General features: G+C 40.0%; 1 protein-coding gene across 2 annotated transcripts; it reads left to right on the top strand.

Moving 5' to 3' along the window:
* The first annotated feature begins 9 nt into the window (after nucleotides 1-9).
* Nucleotides 10-14,513, top strand: rbm6 (RNA binding motif protein 6). 2 transcript variants are annotated; one of them, XM_082533993.1, is made up of 23 exons: nucleotides 10-137; nucleotides 739-806; nucleotides 1,999-3,511; nucleotides 3,603-3,692; nucleotides 3,810-3,879; nucleotides 4,781-4,854; nucleotides 7,754-7,828; nucleotides 8,060-8,351; nucleotides 8,459-8,616; nucleotides 8,713-8,813; nucleotides 8,915-8,984; nucleotides 10,242-10,308; nucleotides 10,405-10,454; nucleotides 10,542-10,662; nucleotides 11,812-11,909; nucleotides 12,232-12,576; nucleotides 12,670-12,819; nucleotides 12,933-12,998; nucleotides 13,075-13,305; nucleotides 13,392-13,466; nucleotides 13,561-13,658; nucleotides 13,793-13,844; nucleotides 13,934-14,513. In XM_082533993.1, exons 2-23 carry the CDS (start codon nucleotides 760-762, stop codon nucleotides 14,027-14,029), a joined length of 3,939 nt encoding a protein of 1,312 aa, XP_082390119.1. In that variant the 5' UTR covers nucleotides 10-137; nucleotides 739-759; the 3' UTR covers nucleotides 14,030-14,513. The 2 variants fall into 2 exon arrangements, with proteins under 2 accessions (XP_082390119.1, XP_082390120.1); XM_082533994.1 differs by having other exon boundaries at nucleotides 10,245-10,308.
* Nucleotides 14,514-15,035: the final 522 nt, after the last annotated feature.

The raw sequence follows: 15,035 nt of genomic DNA on the forward strand, positions 1-15,035 counted from the left end.
CGAAGAAGACGAGTCTGCGCTGCAGCAGCTGTAGAAGAAGAGCACACGCCTCCATTTTTCGGCACTTCGTTCAAGCCATCGACGGTCTGAGCGACAAATTCTCGCAGTATCAACTCTCAGCTCGAGGAGCAACCGAGGTGGGTTCCATACACTGAATATACACGTAATAATACTGTAAAAAAATAAGCCTTGGTGAAGGTGCTGCGCAGTTGGAAGCTTGGAAAACGAAAACGTCCTTTAATCGTTAGCCAAGTTACGTTAGCTTCGATAGCGTCACTCATCACTTACGGTAGACTGACTTTTGTTACAACGGTCTTACAAGTTAAAACACTGTCGCTGATGAAATGATTCGATCGTGTCGTTGAATTCCTTCGCAGTTCAATTAGTAGGACATCATTGTTTGTCTATGTTGTGGCGTAGTTTTGTGAGGCCTACCTATGGCTATAATTAGCGAGCCGTTCTTTTGTGGGCAACCATTAGCACTCACGCCACACTGCATGTTTATCCCGTGCAGCCATCTTTTGAAAATCATCTTTGTTTCGGCCTAATAGCGCTCTTCCTGACATATAAATGGACACTTTCACGTGACTGTGCATTCAAAGATTTCTGATCAGTCCTATTGTTTTTTTTTCTGTCAAAGCCCAGTAGTTATCATCTTTATTATTAAATGACCGATGTACCATAGGTAGCTTAGATGGTGTGGATAATAACGCAAATTGGGTTTTTTTTACTCTGCAGATAGGATACTGACTTATAAGAATGTGGGATGGACCAGGGCAAGGACCACGGGGAGGAACACCCTTTCGGTAAACGAGCATCATTTAGTCATAAGCGCATACTGACTTTAAGATGTGCTATTGTGTATTTATTTCTGCCCAATTTCACATGTTTTTATCTGTAATGCTATTTGCAAGCAGTAGGAAATGTATTTGCATATTTGAAAGATTATTATATAATTATTGTAGGGTCTTTGCCTTACAACTTATAGCGCATTTAAGCGACTGCTGATGTGATTTGGCACTATCATTAATTTGAAAAAGTTATGCAATACATTTTGCTACCTACCTTGAACCATCGAATGTTTGTATTGATCTGGATAAACATATCCGCTCACTGTCAAATCTGGCTTAAGATTATCCATATTGCTATAGAGTAGTGAAGAATGAGGTCCACTCAGCACTACACAATGGGGGACATGTCAGAACCTTTATTAGCAAAAGTCTGTAAAGGCATTTCTCATGTAGACAAAGAACCACAAACAAATACATGTAGATAAGCACACAGACTTCTACTAAATATTCTCACTCAAATGTTTTTCCAAACCTATAAAAACCTGCATGCTAAATCTCCCCACACACAACAGCTGCTGTGTCATTTGGTGCTGGGACTAACTGGTCCTTCTCAGAAACGATACAGTTCCCACTCCTAGCCCAACACCAGTTGGTGTAAAACTATACAGCTGGTGGTATAAAAATGTAATCAGTCCTATTTTGAAAATGGAAAAGAATAAACATCTTAAGATGATATGAAGGTTATATGTGGTCAGTGATAACTGTTAAGCAAGTGAGGTTAAGACAGACATTCATTTTCTGAAATGTAAAAGTTGCTTTAACAAAGTAAATCCTCAGATTTTGTATATTTAAGTTTACAAAATCTACATAATACATATTCTTTCAAAGAATACCTATTCTTAATTAACATGCCACAACTTAAGGACTTTAAATTACCTATGCACACAGACATGCATGTGATACATTGTATTTTCATGTTGTCAACATAAAGCATAAAACTGTATTAATGTACAGATTATTGTCATGATGTACTATCCAAATAGCTTGATAAATTCTGATGCTTTTGCACTATTGTTTCATGAAACCCATGCTAATAAAGCCTCAGTGAATTCAATTAAACTGAATCATTGGATGTCACTTAGTTCTACCATGCTTGCACCTGTTTTTTGTTTTAAATAATATTTTAATAAATATTAATATATTCCAGTGGTGATCACCGTGGAGAAATGTTTGGGGGCAGAGATCGTCCCATGCCTGACTATAGAGGTAGAGATGGGATGAATATAGGTCATATGGGCCCAAGACCCCTTGATCTGCCGCCTATGGAAATGAGGAGGATGGATGGGCCACCCATGAGGGGGCGTGATATGGACCAACATGATATGCGAGGAAGGGAGCCAAACAGAGAGTTCTTCAGACCTGGAGAAAAGCCTGATTTCAGTCTTCGGCGGCACTATGAAAATTCCATTAGAGACAAACTTATGAATTCTTCAGGTCTCCCTGGGCCCGGCAGGAACTCCGTAGATATGGGAGGCAGGGGTATGCCGCCTCAAGAAACAAACAGGTTTATGGATATGAGGGAGAGGGAACCATTCCATTACGATATGCCACGGTTTAGCAATCCCAATGTTGATGGAAGAAGAGGGTTCCCCATGGATCAAATGGAGCGAAAGGATGGATTTATAGACATGCATGACAGACCACCAATGGGAGAGGCAGGTCGCTATGATATGGACATGGCTGCACGTGACAGGAGAATGATGGACACTGACAGGAGAGGAGGGCCGCCTTTCAATGCAAGGGGTGGCTTTGATTCTGATATGGATTTCAGAAATCGTCCCGGACCTTCAGCTGAATTTAGAGGTAGAGATCGATCTCCTTTAAGATTCGGAAATAATGATGTCCCTCCACAAAACAGAGGAAGACCAGACATACCTCCAGATGTCGGTCCTCCTAGGTCAGACTTTATGGGTGCAGTAGACACTATCAGAAAGAGAGAATATTCTGAGCAGAGTAACAGTCCCCTTATGGATTATCGGAGTGGTGAAGAGATGACACTTGCAGAAGAATGGAAGAACCGTCGAAAGGATAGCAACTCTTTCTTCAACAAAGGTATGGGTGGTGTACCTGAACCCAGCTTACCTGTAGGTTTTGGCCGAGATGTGAATATTAGGGATCCACCAGGCTTTAATGAGCGGGATAGACCATCTGTTGACTTTCCACGGAAGGATCTTGGCTTTCCTCGTGGTGATCGCTTTCCTCCCATGGGTCTACCACCAATTGGAAGCAAAGGCCCACAAGATCTTCCGCTTCCACAAATAAGTCCCCTTACTGGCCCTCAAGGAAGAGAAAATGAGGGTAAACATTGGCTTGGAGAAAGAGACCCAAAGCATATTCACAATAAATCAAATTGTGATGAAAGACCGCCTTTGGAGAAGAATCATCCTTTACACGAAATTCAGGAGCCAACTGATCGCTTTAAAGAGATGAAGGATATCCCACCAAATCAAGGACCTGGAAGGGGTAAGCTAGGGCCCGAACAGGACTTCCCAAGCAGCAGCACTATACAGGCAAGAGATCAGGACTATAGGGACATTGATTACAGAACAGGCTCTGGAGGGGTTTTTGACTACAAACATGAAGAACTTCAAGCTCCAGAGAAACTCCTTAAAGAGTCTAAACCAATCTCACCTTCAAAGTTTAGCGATTCTGGTTCCAAGGTATGTGTAATTTGTTTTTCCTCACTAGTATTTGTTTAACAATATATTGTATTAATAATATTTGAATATTTTAATGGCTGCTGCCTGAAAGGATCAAGATTACAGGAGTGCATCAATGGAAGACAACGTTTCCAATACTATATCTGTAACTGGTATTCCTAAGACTGCCACAATGGAGCAGGTAATTGAAATAGAAATGCAACCTTGTCTTTTACATTATCTATTTTTAAACCATACTGTGTTTTTAATTGGCATAGACAGACATGACATAGCTTACTCATTTTGAAATGTTTTGCAGATTCTTGGTGCTTTTGCAGCTCGTGATGGTGTGCCAATGCAGGGGATGAAAATCAAGAAGGTTGTGCCAGGTAAGAATGAAATTTCTTTGTGGAACTGTTTGGGACAGTTTCTCGCTAGTCTGTCCTGACGATTCGCTTTTACGACATTCGAAACTCCGCATTCTTTATTTCTTTACATTCTTGGTTGCTTTTCTTGTTGGTTGTCTCTGGTAACTTGCTCAGTGAAAAGAAGCAGGGGGGTGGGGTGTTTCTGCAATCCTTTTTCATGTTTGAGGACCTGGGGTCTTTGCCAGCGCTTAAAAAGACTTAGCAAGATTAAATATTAGCAGCTTTTGGAGAGTGATATTTGGTGACCCGTCAGAAAAAAGACGTGTGGCATGTGACTTGCTGAATGTGTCCTTCGGGGACGCTATCCAAGTACTCTGATCAGGGGGGAAAAGATGTCTGCCAATCTGAAATGGAAAGCCCGCTGCTGGTGCTTTGTTCATCTTCCTGATTTAAACATCTGCTTTAGTGTGAAAGTTTTCCTCAGTGGGTCGCTGTACACGCAGTGCCTTCATGATGCTGAGCTTTTTTGTGAAGATCATGTCAAATGTATCAAAACACCTCACAGAAATGGGTGCCTTTTTTTCGTTTTTGATTAGATATGAACACAAATTGTAAATTTTTCTGTCTCCATGGTGCTCTCTACTCAAACACTCACTTGCCAGTGGTTTGTCAAGGCTTGGCTTATCAAAGCCTTTCATGACGAGTCTGAAATGTCGTCAGTCATCTGAAGACTGATTAAGAAAAAAAAAAGGCATAAACTAAAAGTTTTCCTGAAAAGGTATGGGTGTCGGTAAAGGTGTGAAAATTCGCTCGCTTTGTCTCGATGTATTCACAAATGCATTCTTGTAATGTTTCACTGGGTGACTATCATTACTGGCATTGACTAACAAAAACCCATCTGTATTTCAAATGCTGTCCCCAGGTTACAGCTACGATACGGCCTATGTGGAGTTTTTAAACCTCGAGGATGCAGTCCACTTCATGGAGTCCAACAAGGTGGCCCATCCTCGTCACTCTACGAAGGCCATCTCTTCCATCAGGATTACTAGGGGTTGAGGGGGCATTTATTAAATGGGGAGGAAGAGAACCATGGAAGGGATTGCTTTAATTCTTAGTGAAGTCATCTTGGCTGAGGAGATGATGTCAGATGTCGACAGTTTAAGAGATCTTTTTTTTCTTATTATATATATATATATATATATACATATATATTTTAATAGGTGGTCCTAATCTCTTTTATTAACATATCAGTGCTTATCCACACAGCCATAATAATGCCACAGATAACCTATTAAGTCGATCTAGAAAAAATACGACTTTAAAACAGTATGTACAGACAGTAACTGGTTTTCCTTTTATTGATTACTAGTCCTAACTTTTCAGATTTCAGCCATGATGTGCCAAACGAGTAACACTACAACGTATTTAACCAGAAACTATAAATATAGTTCTTGCATGGTTTAACGTTTGATGAAAAGCTAGTCTCATTATCTACAATGAATCAATGATTTTTAACATTTATTCTTTTTAAACTCGAACGTTTACTCTATTTGGTTATGAAGACCAAAGGAAATTTTTTGCTGCTTGCGACAAATGGGTGCCTTTATGTCTTGTGGTGGCATTTTGTTTTCAAGTAAGCAGCTGCAAGTTTTAACATTTTACACAGCAATTTTCACGGGATTTCCCATAAAATGGGGGGGAAAAGGAGGCTGATTGGTGCTCGTTTTCTGTACCGGCACCCTTTGAAAGATTCCAAGTTTGAGGAATAGAGTTTGAAGGCATATCAGAAGGTGATAGTCGGTTCATCTTGAGGCTTGGGGTTGAAAAACAGTATTGTAGCTGAAATGTAACTGATTGATTGAAGTAGCTGAAAGATGTCACTTTTCACCAGTTGACCGTATTTGTTTTGTAGGAGTTGTGTGTGGTGGCTGTAAGCTGTGTTGCTGACTGTCTTCATTCAAATTATTATTTTGGGGTCTTGATTGAAACCTTTTCCAGTTGTAATTTTAGGACAGGTAAAGCATTATAGTGAATACCCACTTATCTATAAAGTCTGTAACTACTTTGCATTCGAGAGCTTTTAGCTGTGCTTGCAGCTTGGCGCTGTAGTTTGTTGCTTCACGACTTTGGTGCAAACTGAAATAAGTGGACGATATCTTGACTATATTATTTCAGCTGTTGTTGAATCGCCAAGAAAGTTATTTTGGCGTTTCCTCGTAATGAAGCTGTTTGATTTGTGATCGAGCCGCTGACTGTTCCTTTAGGGTCATTCATTATGTTGACATTTCTGTTTTTGCTGCTATGCCACAACATTTATTGGATGGATTCTCTGACTGCACAAATTTTCATGGAATGCCTGAAAGTGGGGAATACAGATTCACAAAGCTTCAAGACACAGTTGCAAACAGTCTTGTCTTCAGGTTTCTGCAGTATGTCTTATATTTTTGGTTCAATTTCATTTATCTTCAACTTTTTCTCAGAATGCAAGTCTTGCAAATTCTTGCTGGCCTCTTGAACTCATCAGTTATTTATTTGTTTTTGTGGTTTTCGATATCGGCCTTTGGATTGCTTGGAGCAACTTTGATCTTGACTTATCTTGGCCAGTTGGATTTTTGCTGAAATGTGTAGCTGTTTTGGCTCAAGTTGACTGTTTTGCTTTTCACCTTTATTACACCAATGTAATACATGTTCAGCAGCTTGTGATCGGCTCGTTCAAAAAAACATACGCCAATGGAATCAGTTGTCAGGTTTTAATGACAAATATTTGAATATCCACCTTGAAACTCCTGGGAGAGGAAAAGGATGGCTCTAGTTTTTGGGGGGTAAAATAATGGCTCTGGAATGAAGACACACTGGCCACATTCAGATGCATTTTTGACTTCCACAGTGTTATGGATGATAAATGGTTCAAAATTTGTAAAAACATTTATACGTACTGTAGGTTTTGCTTGGATACATCTCATGCAGATACAGCCTGGTGTTGGAAATGGGTTATTTACAGTGGCAATGTTTGGTTTGTACAACTCATCTGCTCAGAATTTGGTTCTCATCTAGAACTTTAGAGTGACCTTTATTCTTCCGTGGATGGCTGTCTTGTAGACCAAGAGTGAAATTTCTAATGTCTGGACCAGCTCTCTATATCTAAGTCTGCGTTATATCTGATTCTGCAAATGTGAGACTAGTGCAGTTTTGGTGACTTCGCAAGGAGCAGTGGGCGCCATGTGTCCAGCCTCCTACCCGCTCTGACTATGCAACTCTCTGGAGTGTTTTTAGTATTGACAATGCATCAAATGTGGACATATCTACTGCGTGCTCCATGTGAGAAAGGGACAACTGTAGATAATCTGATTCTAATGACACTTCTCAGACTTCATGTGCTGACTGTTTAATAAGGCTGGTGGATTGAGAGGGGAAAAAAATTGGCATGATCTCAGTTATTTTTGACAAAAAAGAAAAGAAAGAAAAACATTGCCTATTTTAGCTCTTCAGTTCGGGGTTCCCTGTCCTTTTCTTGTTTAATAGTGAGTTGCATAGCTTTGGGTTTTGGTTGGGCAAAAAATACATTTCAGCATGTTACTTTGGCTCAAGAAATGTGAGATTATAATGGCCCACATGATAATTTTATCTATTGATAGAGTAGTAATGAATATAATCCATAGACAGCGCTTATTTGTGGTCCCCTTTCAACTAGCTGTTTTTTCGGGGACTAATGACCCATGTGTAGCATGGGTCATGGACATGGGCTTTGCACTTTTTCATTAGTGATGGCCCATTTTGTCCTCATAGAAGAGAGGAGGGCTAAACCTGCCACAGTGCATGTTGGGTGTCACTGGTATTTTAGATATGAGTAACTGGGAAGTTTAGTGTTGACTGGTATTTTCTGTTCTTCTTTCAGGGGTCTATAAAGGTTGGCACTAGAACTACTTCAATTAAGTATATCCAGCCAGAAGAGTGTGAAAGACGTGTTCATGTGAGTGAATAAAGAATCTTTAGTTCTTCAGTTCAAAAAACAGTTTCTTCTGAATTATCAGAACACATTGATTATTGGGCTTACATTAATAGAAAACAGCAACAATAGTAACTTGTACTAGCTTATAGGAGCAAGATGACTTTGTAAATAAAATAAAGCTAATATCTAAGTAAAAGATGACGTGAAAAAATGCTTTTTAAAATTTATGGCTCGTATTTTCTCTTGCTACAGGAATCAGATCACAAAGTACCTCAAATCCAGGAGCCCCAATTGCCCATATCAGATGAACCTTTGGAAGAGCTGAAGATGAACCTGAATGGGTCCAGACCAAAGGATCCGATTGAGACCTTTTCTCATAGTCAGTGGCAGCGTAGCTCTGACCTCACTCCAGAGGCCTGGCAGCAGCAGGTGGACCAGCGGCTTCAACAGCATGATACGGAGCAACAGGCAGAGTCTTGGAACAACCGCAACCTTCCTCATCACCCCTCACAACAGTCTGACTCCGTATTTAAAGACAGCAAGAGTATGCGAACTTCAGTTTGTTGTCCTTTGTATCTTGATATGGATGAATATGTTTATTCAGTTATGTGCTAATACAGTTAAAGTAAAAAATTGTTGTCACTGTTACAGCCATGATAATAAAAAATGTGAAGTCCACAACAACAGTTGAGACTATCCTGAAAGCCTTGGATCCCTTTGCTTATTTGGATGAGAGAAATGTTCGTCTAGTGAAAGGCAAACCACCTGGATCAAAGTGCTTCTGCTTTGTTGACATGGACTCCCATGAGGTACTGCCAGATATCGCTACTTTTCCATTCTTGTTGAGTTTGTAATGGGGTTATTTGTTCAGTATCCGAAACATACCATTGTTTCTTCTTTTGTAGCAAGTGACACGTCTGGTTGAACTCCTCACTAAACCCAGGCCCCTTTATATCGATGGAGTCAGAGTATATGCTGAGGTTGCAAAACCCCTGAAGAACCAAAAGTAAGTAACTGTGTTGCAAAGATTTTCAAATCAGACATGTTCACTAGAAAAATCTTTACCTTTTTTTTTTTTCTTTTTTTTTCTTTTTGGTTTTCCTTCAGTGTCAAAAAAGATGTTGAGAAATCAAACACTTCTATCCTTGGGTTTCCACCTGACAGCAGCATAATCGGGGTAAGTTGTGGTAATTATAAAAAAAATTATAGAAACTTGCATCTTTGAATGTTAAACTCATGAAGGGTTTTCTTTTTGGTTTTTTGTTTTTATTGGGAGCTCCAAGCAGTGACCCCTTCCTCAGTTCAGTAGGCAAAGTGAATTTAAGTGCATAATTTCATTAAGATCATAACAGCTTAAAAGGGTTTATAATATTAGTTCTGTACAAATACTACTAAACTCCAGAGCTTTGATTTCTAATGATGTTAATGAGAACACAGAACTCCAAACAAACACCTGGTCGCCCAGGTTGAGGTGATGTAGTTTGTCTGTTAGACTGCATTACTCGTCACTGAGCTACCATGCTGTGCTGTAAAGGGCAGCTACTGTTAAAAAGCGAAGAAGCAAGGTGGGAAAAATAGAGGGCTAACAGGAGGGTGAAAGTTATATGAAGGTAAAGTAGTTGGATAATGACAGTGGGGGAGGATGTGAGGATGAGAAGGGAGGTGAAGAAAAGTGGAATGAGAGAAGGGAATGATTGAAAGTGAATAATAATAATAATAATAATAATAATAATGGATTGCATTTATATAGCGTCTTTTGGGTTCCCTCAAAGCGCTTTACAATTCCACTATTCATTCACTCTCACATTCATACACTGGTGGAGGCAAGGTACAGTTGTAGCCACAGCTGCCCTGGGGCAGACTTACTGAATAAGATGGATAAAGAGGCTAGAAGGAAGGAGGAGCTACGGATACAAACCAGGACTAAAGACTGTTGTTTGTTTGGGCATGTCTGTAGTGAGAACATCCAAAAGCAGCGTGGGAGGCGTGCATTATGAATGAACTTGTTTGAACATCTCTGCATGATGTCTGGGTGAAGACACATGACCAAAGGCTGTGTGCTCATCAGCTTTACAGTAAATTATAAAGTCATATATTTAAAAAAGCTCCCTATTATATTTGTATATCTTGTAGTATTTAAAAAAATAAATAAAGTAAAATGAAAAGCATCACTAATTGACAAGTGCTGCCATGCATCATGATTTGTCAGCAATGAGTTACATTGACTATTGATGTTTAGGTGTTATGCAAAAGTATGTGAACAAGTATTGACTGCTGTTCTGCATCTTTATCGAGGTGGTAGTAGTTCTGGGGTTTCAAAAACAAATATCTAAGTAATAAGAGTCAGCATTATTAAATGTGCAGTGCTCTCTAATTACTGAAGCTGAAGTGAATGATGCAAACTCAGATGATCTATTTTCTTTCTGTGTTTTAGCAGCAGCAGTTTCCACAACCTCCACAGTTCTTGCAGCCACCTACTGGTGCTCTTACTGGAATGCAAGGTGACTCTTTCTCAGATACAGTCTAGTGTGTCTCTCCTGTTGGTTATAATTCTTTTTTTTTTTTTTTGTAATTTAAAAACTATTGTTTCTCCTCAGGTGTTGCGATGTCTAATGCTGCGCCACCATTAGACCCCAGCGGTACCCTGGTAGGTTGCATACCAAAAGAGCAAAGTTGCAAATATGCTGTCTGAAATGTGACCATATAACTGTCTTTATTTTTCAACCCCTCAAAGGGAATCGGCTATCTTGCACCTCCAACTGTGGATCCATCATACCAGTTGGCTGGAACTCATGTGACCACAGAGTCTTCTGGGATGGCAGCTACCACAGACGGATCACAGGCCTACATTTATGGTTAGACGGTTTAAATGGGTCTTTTTTTAGGATCATCTACCATCCAATTAGGGCTGGGCGATATGGCCTAAAATCCATATCAAGGTATAATTTGAAGCATGTGTGGTAAATGTATATATCGCGATATATTCTTTTCTTCTGTATAACGTATTTTACACACTATAAGGCACACTTAAAATCCTTTAATTTTCTCAAAAATCAACAGTGTACCTTATGTATGAATTCTGGTTGTGCTTACTGACTTCGAACCGATTTTATGTAGTACACGGCCCAGGTCCCAAAGTCAAACAAACACTGCGGCAACACTGAGAGTTAAAACTGTCTAAATTCTTTCATATTTAATAAAATGATCAGCGTTGCTGCTTTACCAGGTGTAACAATTAAGTTTAAGATCCATGCATCCATGAAAACAGAATTTATTAAATTCATCGGAGTTCGAAGTTAGCAGGAAGTTAGCTCGCTAGTTTCCACTTAAACATGATATGCCATGTTCTGACTGAGAGATTTTTGAAAAAATTAAAACGTACAGCTCTGCTATCACTTCCAACATAAATGAAGAGAGAAAACTAAACAGCAGTGACGTTTGTAGGGTTACTGAAGTTGGACTAGCGGGTATATAATGATGTACTACATGATTGCTAGCAAAACAGCTACGTTAGCATAACATTAGCATAGTGAAGCTGAAGGATGAACGCTAACCTTTTTCCACTGGATAAAAGTTAACGTGAGGGTTTCTGGTGGTTAGGGACACATGCAATCGCATGGAAGGATGCTATAAACGGACCAAACTTCAGTCAGGAGAACAACTGAGATAATCCATCCACAATACGAGGTTGGTGATTAATATACTGCAATAACATGGGAATAGAGCAGCTGCGAGAGAATTCAGCATTAATGAATCAATGGTTTGGAAGTGGGGGAAGCGCCATTTTTGGCTTTTCCCATATTCCAAAAGTGCTTCGTCTCGTAGTTATTACTGTTGCCCGGCATAATTTGCAGATGATACTGCTGTGCCCTAGAGCGGGAGAGTGGTATAGTCAAAAGCTCTACCGTTGGCCAAATTTATATCTTTTCTACCCTATACAGTTTATACCGCCCACCCCTACATCCAATGTATTTATGTTTATTCATTTGCTATGCTTACTCCAGGAGCTGAAATTCCAGACACGTCTAGCTACTTGTATGATGCCACGTCAGGCTTCTATTACGATCCGGAGACAACGCTATACTACGATCCGAACTCCAGGGTGAGCCTCCACACTGCCTAAAAAAGTGCAAAGTGAGATTAATCAGTGAGATTAGTCAGTGAGATTAATGATTGCTGTGAAGAATGTGAATACGAGTTTGTATGTTGTAGATTTCACTGCATAATTAAAACATCTACCCAGTACCTCCAACTTCTTTTTGAGAAGATGGATTGTTTAGGTGATTAAAAATTATGACCCAATCATTAAGTAATAAGAAGATGCTTTGATTTAATTTAGCAGATTTTTAAGCAACCCCAAAGGGAATTTGAATAGAGGTTTTAATCGTGTGTGTGTGTGTGTGTGTGTGTGTGTGTGTGTGTAGTATTTCTATAATGCTCAAGCCCAGGAGTACTTGTACTGGGATGCTGTGTCAAAGACCTATGTCCCAGTCCCAGGAAGTAACTCTGCAGATAACCAACCTGTTACCATGACGGCTGAAGACCAGGCCATTCTTTCAAACCCAGCAGCAGATGCTCCTCTAGAAATGAAGAAGCCGTCAGTGTCACTTCAGGCTTCAACGGTTCCAGCTCCAGTTTCAGCTGCCAGCTCAGCTCAGGAGCCCGGCTCAGTTTCTGGTGCTGCTCCGGACAAAGAAGGTGACGACTCTGCTAAAAAGGACAAAGAGAAGGATAAGGAGGAGAAGCCAAGAAGCCTAGCTGCTGTCAAGGTATCAGTTATGTAGCAAATCTGCTGTGCATAATGTTAAATAAATGTGTGCAGGGGGCAAATAGATGAGAAATGTTTTTTTTCCTATTTGCAGATAATGAAAGATATGGAGCGCTGGGCGAAGATCCAGAATCGTCAAAAGGAAACTGTGCGTGCTCCATCTCCTCTGCTGAAGACCGGAACAGACGACGATAAGAGGCAGTCTAAATCGGCCGATGCTGGTTTCGCTGTATTTGAAAGGAAGGTTAGGGACCCCCAAACATCATAATTGAGTCGACTCGATTTCACATGCAGGAGTAACAGCTATTGCTTTCTTTTGTTTTGTAATCATTTTTCCTTCTATTCTGTCATCTGCAGATTGCAGGTGGAGATGATCTTTTTAAGAAGCCCCTTGCTCCTGCTAAGAAAGACGAGAAGTCAAAAGTAAGATTTCCTCCTGGGTCATATTTTTGGTGTTTTGGTTATTCTCAGTTTAATCTTCATCTGCTTCCGTTTTCAGCGTCCAATGGGATCCCTGGGTATGCTGGCATCAGACTATGGAGCCGGAAGCGATGAAGAGGTGGAGGAAGAAAAGGAGGATGAGACGGTTAAAACCGCTCAGAGCGGCCAGTCAAAAGAAAAGGACGACAAACTGACTGACTGGAAGAAGATGGCGTGTCTGTTGTGTAGAAGGCAGTTCCCCAACAAGGATGCTCTTATCCGTCACCAACAGCTTTCTGATCTGCACAAAGTACTACCCTCTGACTTGTCTATCATCAGTTATTGGCACTGATACTACAAATTTAGCTTCTAAAACTTGCATTGTTATTTCCACAGCAAAATATGGAGATCCACCTTAAAATTAAGAGGTCAAAGAAGGAATTGGAGGCACTGGAGAACCAGGAAAGACAAGTAAGTGGACATGCGTGGAGTGGGAACGTTTGCAGAGGAGGGTATTGCGTGGATAATTCAGTAGTCTAAGTAAAAGTGATTGCATCCTCTACAGCTGAGTGCCAAAGAAGCACCCAAATCACCAGAACAGAAAAGAAGAAAACACCATCACTCACAACCACAGCATCAAAACACCTGGGCTGGGAGCTCCAGGTAAGAGGCATTAACAAAATGTGTTTATTGTGACTAAAATGGGAAACAAAGTAAATATTACGAGAATTGTAAAAATAAATAAATTTAAAGCATGCTTCTGGTCATATTTGCCTAACAGTGTTTCCTGTGTTTAGGGAAATGAATAAAGTCAGTGAGAGGCCTGGTTTAGGGGCGGAACCTGTCGCGGTAAGTGCGGGGTTTCATTTGATTGATTTTAGCATTATGAAAGGTTTTTGTTATCTGGACATCTTATTGAGTTTTTTTTTCTTTTCTAGCCAAGGAAGAAGAAGGAGCCTGTCGTTTGGGACCATGCCACCTACAAACAAGCAGTACGCAAGGCCATGTTTGCACGGTTCAAGGAACTTGAGTGATCTCATCTGAACACATCTTCTGTTTGATATGTGAAATGTTAAAAACATGCCATGGCATGAGAGATCTGTACAAATGCCTTTGGACATTATTACTGTGTAGTAAATGTGTATTATTACACATTTTTGTACACTGAACACTGACAGATAATGAGATCTTAAAAATACATTGCAAGGCTGCAATTGAGCTTAAAACCCCACACAAAAAACTTTATGAATTTTGTATATGAAGTGTTAATACAGTTTATTTGAATACTTTTTGCCCTTTTCCCCCCCACTTTTTTTTTTGTTTGTTGTTTTTGTGGTCTGTATGTATATTTGTGAATGTGTCTAGATTGTCTTTTTCTCTCCCTGCCCTTTTAAAGAAATGTCACTATGGCGACGGTTTTGTCTTTAAAATGAACGATTTTTTTTACACTCTAATTTGAATGGTTAAAATTATTATATATGTGCATATTTTAAGTAAAAAACAAAAGAAAGAAATTGACCTCGTGTTTCTGTGTCTGTTGAGGTTCATGTCCGCTGCACACACATCTCCTGACCACTAGGTGGCAGTGTGATGCCGTGTTATATGTTGGTGTGAGATAATTGAATCAAGTAAGAATGCGTTTGATGTCTTCACCAACTTGAAGACAGCCGAAGGTCTCAAGTGGATGTGTATATTTCTAATTATGGATGCTGGTGAAGACCAGCTTTGACAAATTGTTTTATTCATTACAGTAAGTCTTGATTGTAGTTTTAATGTTTGCAATTTGCAGAACCCAGAACATCACCATCTCTCCTTTTATTGAGTTTAACTAAGACCTACAGTGGTGGTTCAGTGCCTGTAGAGGATTGCATGATGTGCTGGCATACCAGCTACTCTGAGAACAGGGAGCGTGAGGAGCTGTAATCAGTGTGACAAACAACAGATACAGCAGGAGGGAGCCAACATCCTATCACGTGTGCAAGAGCAGTCATGCCTTTTACTTTATGCTTAGTTTAGGGCCATAACTTGCCTAACTGGAAG

Source organism: Aulonocara stuartgranti (assembly GCF_965226115.1).
Source record: "Aulonocara stuartgranti genome assembly, chromosome: 5".
Classification (NCBI taxonomy): domain Eukaryota; kingdom Metazoa; phylum Chordata; class Actinopteri; order Cichliformes; family Cichlidae; genus Aulonocara; species Aulonocara stuartgranti.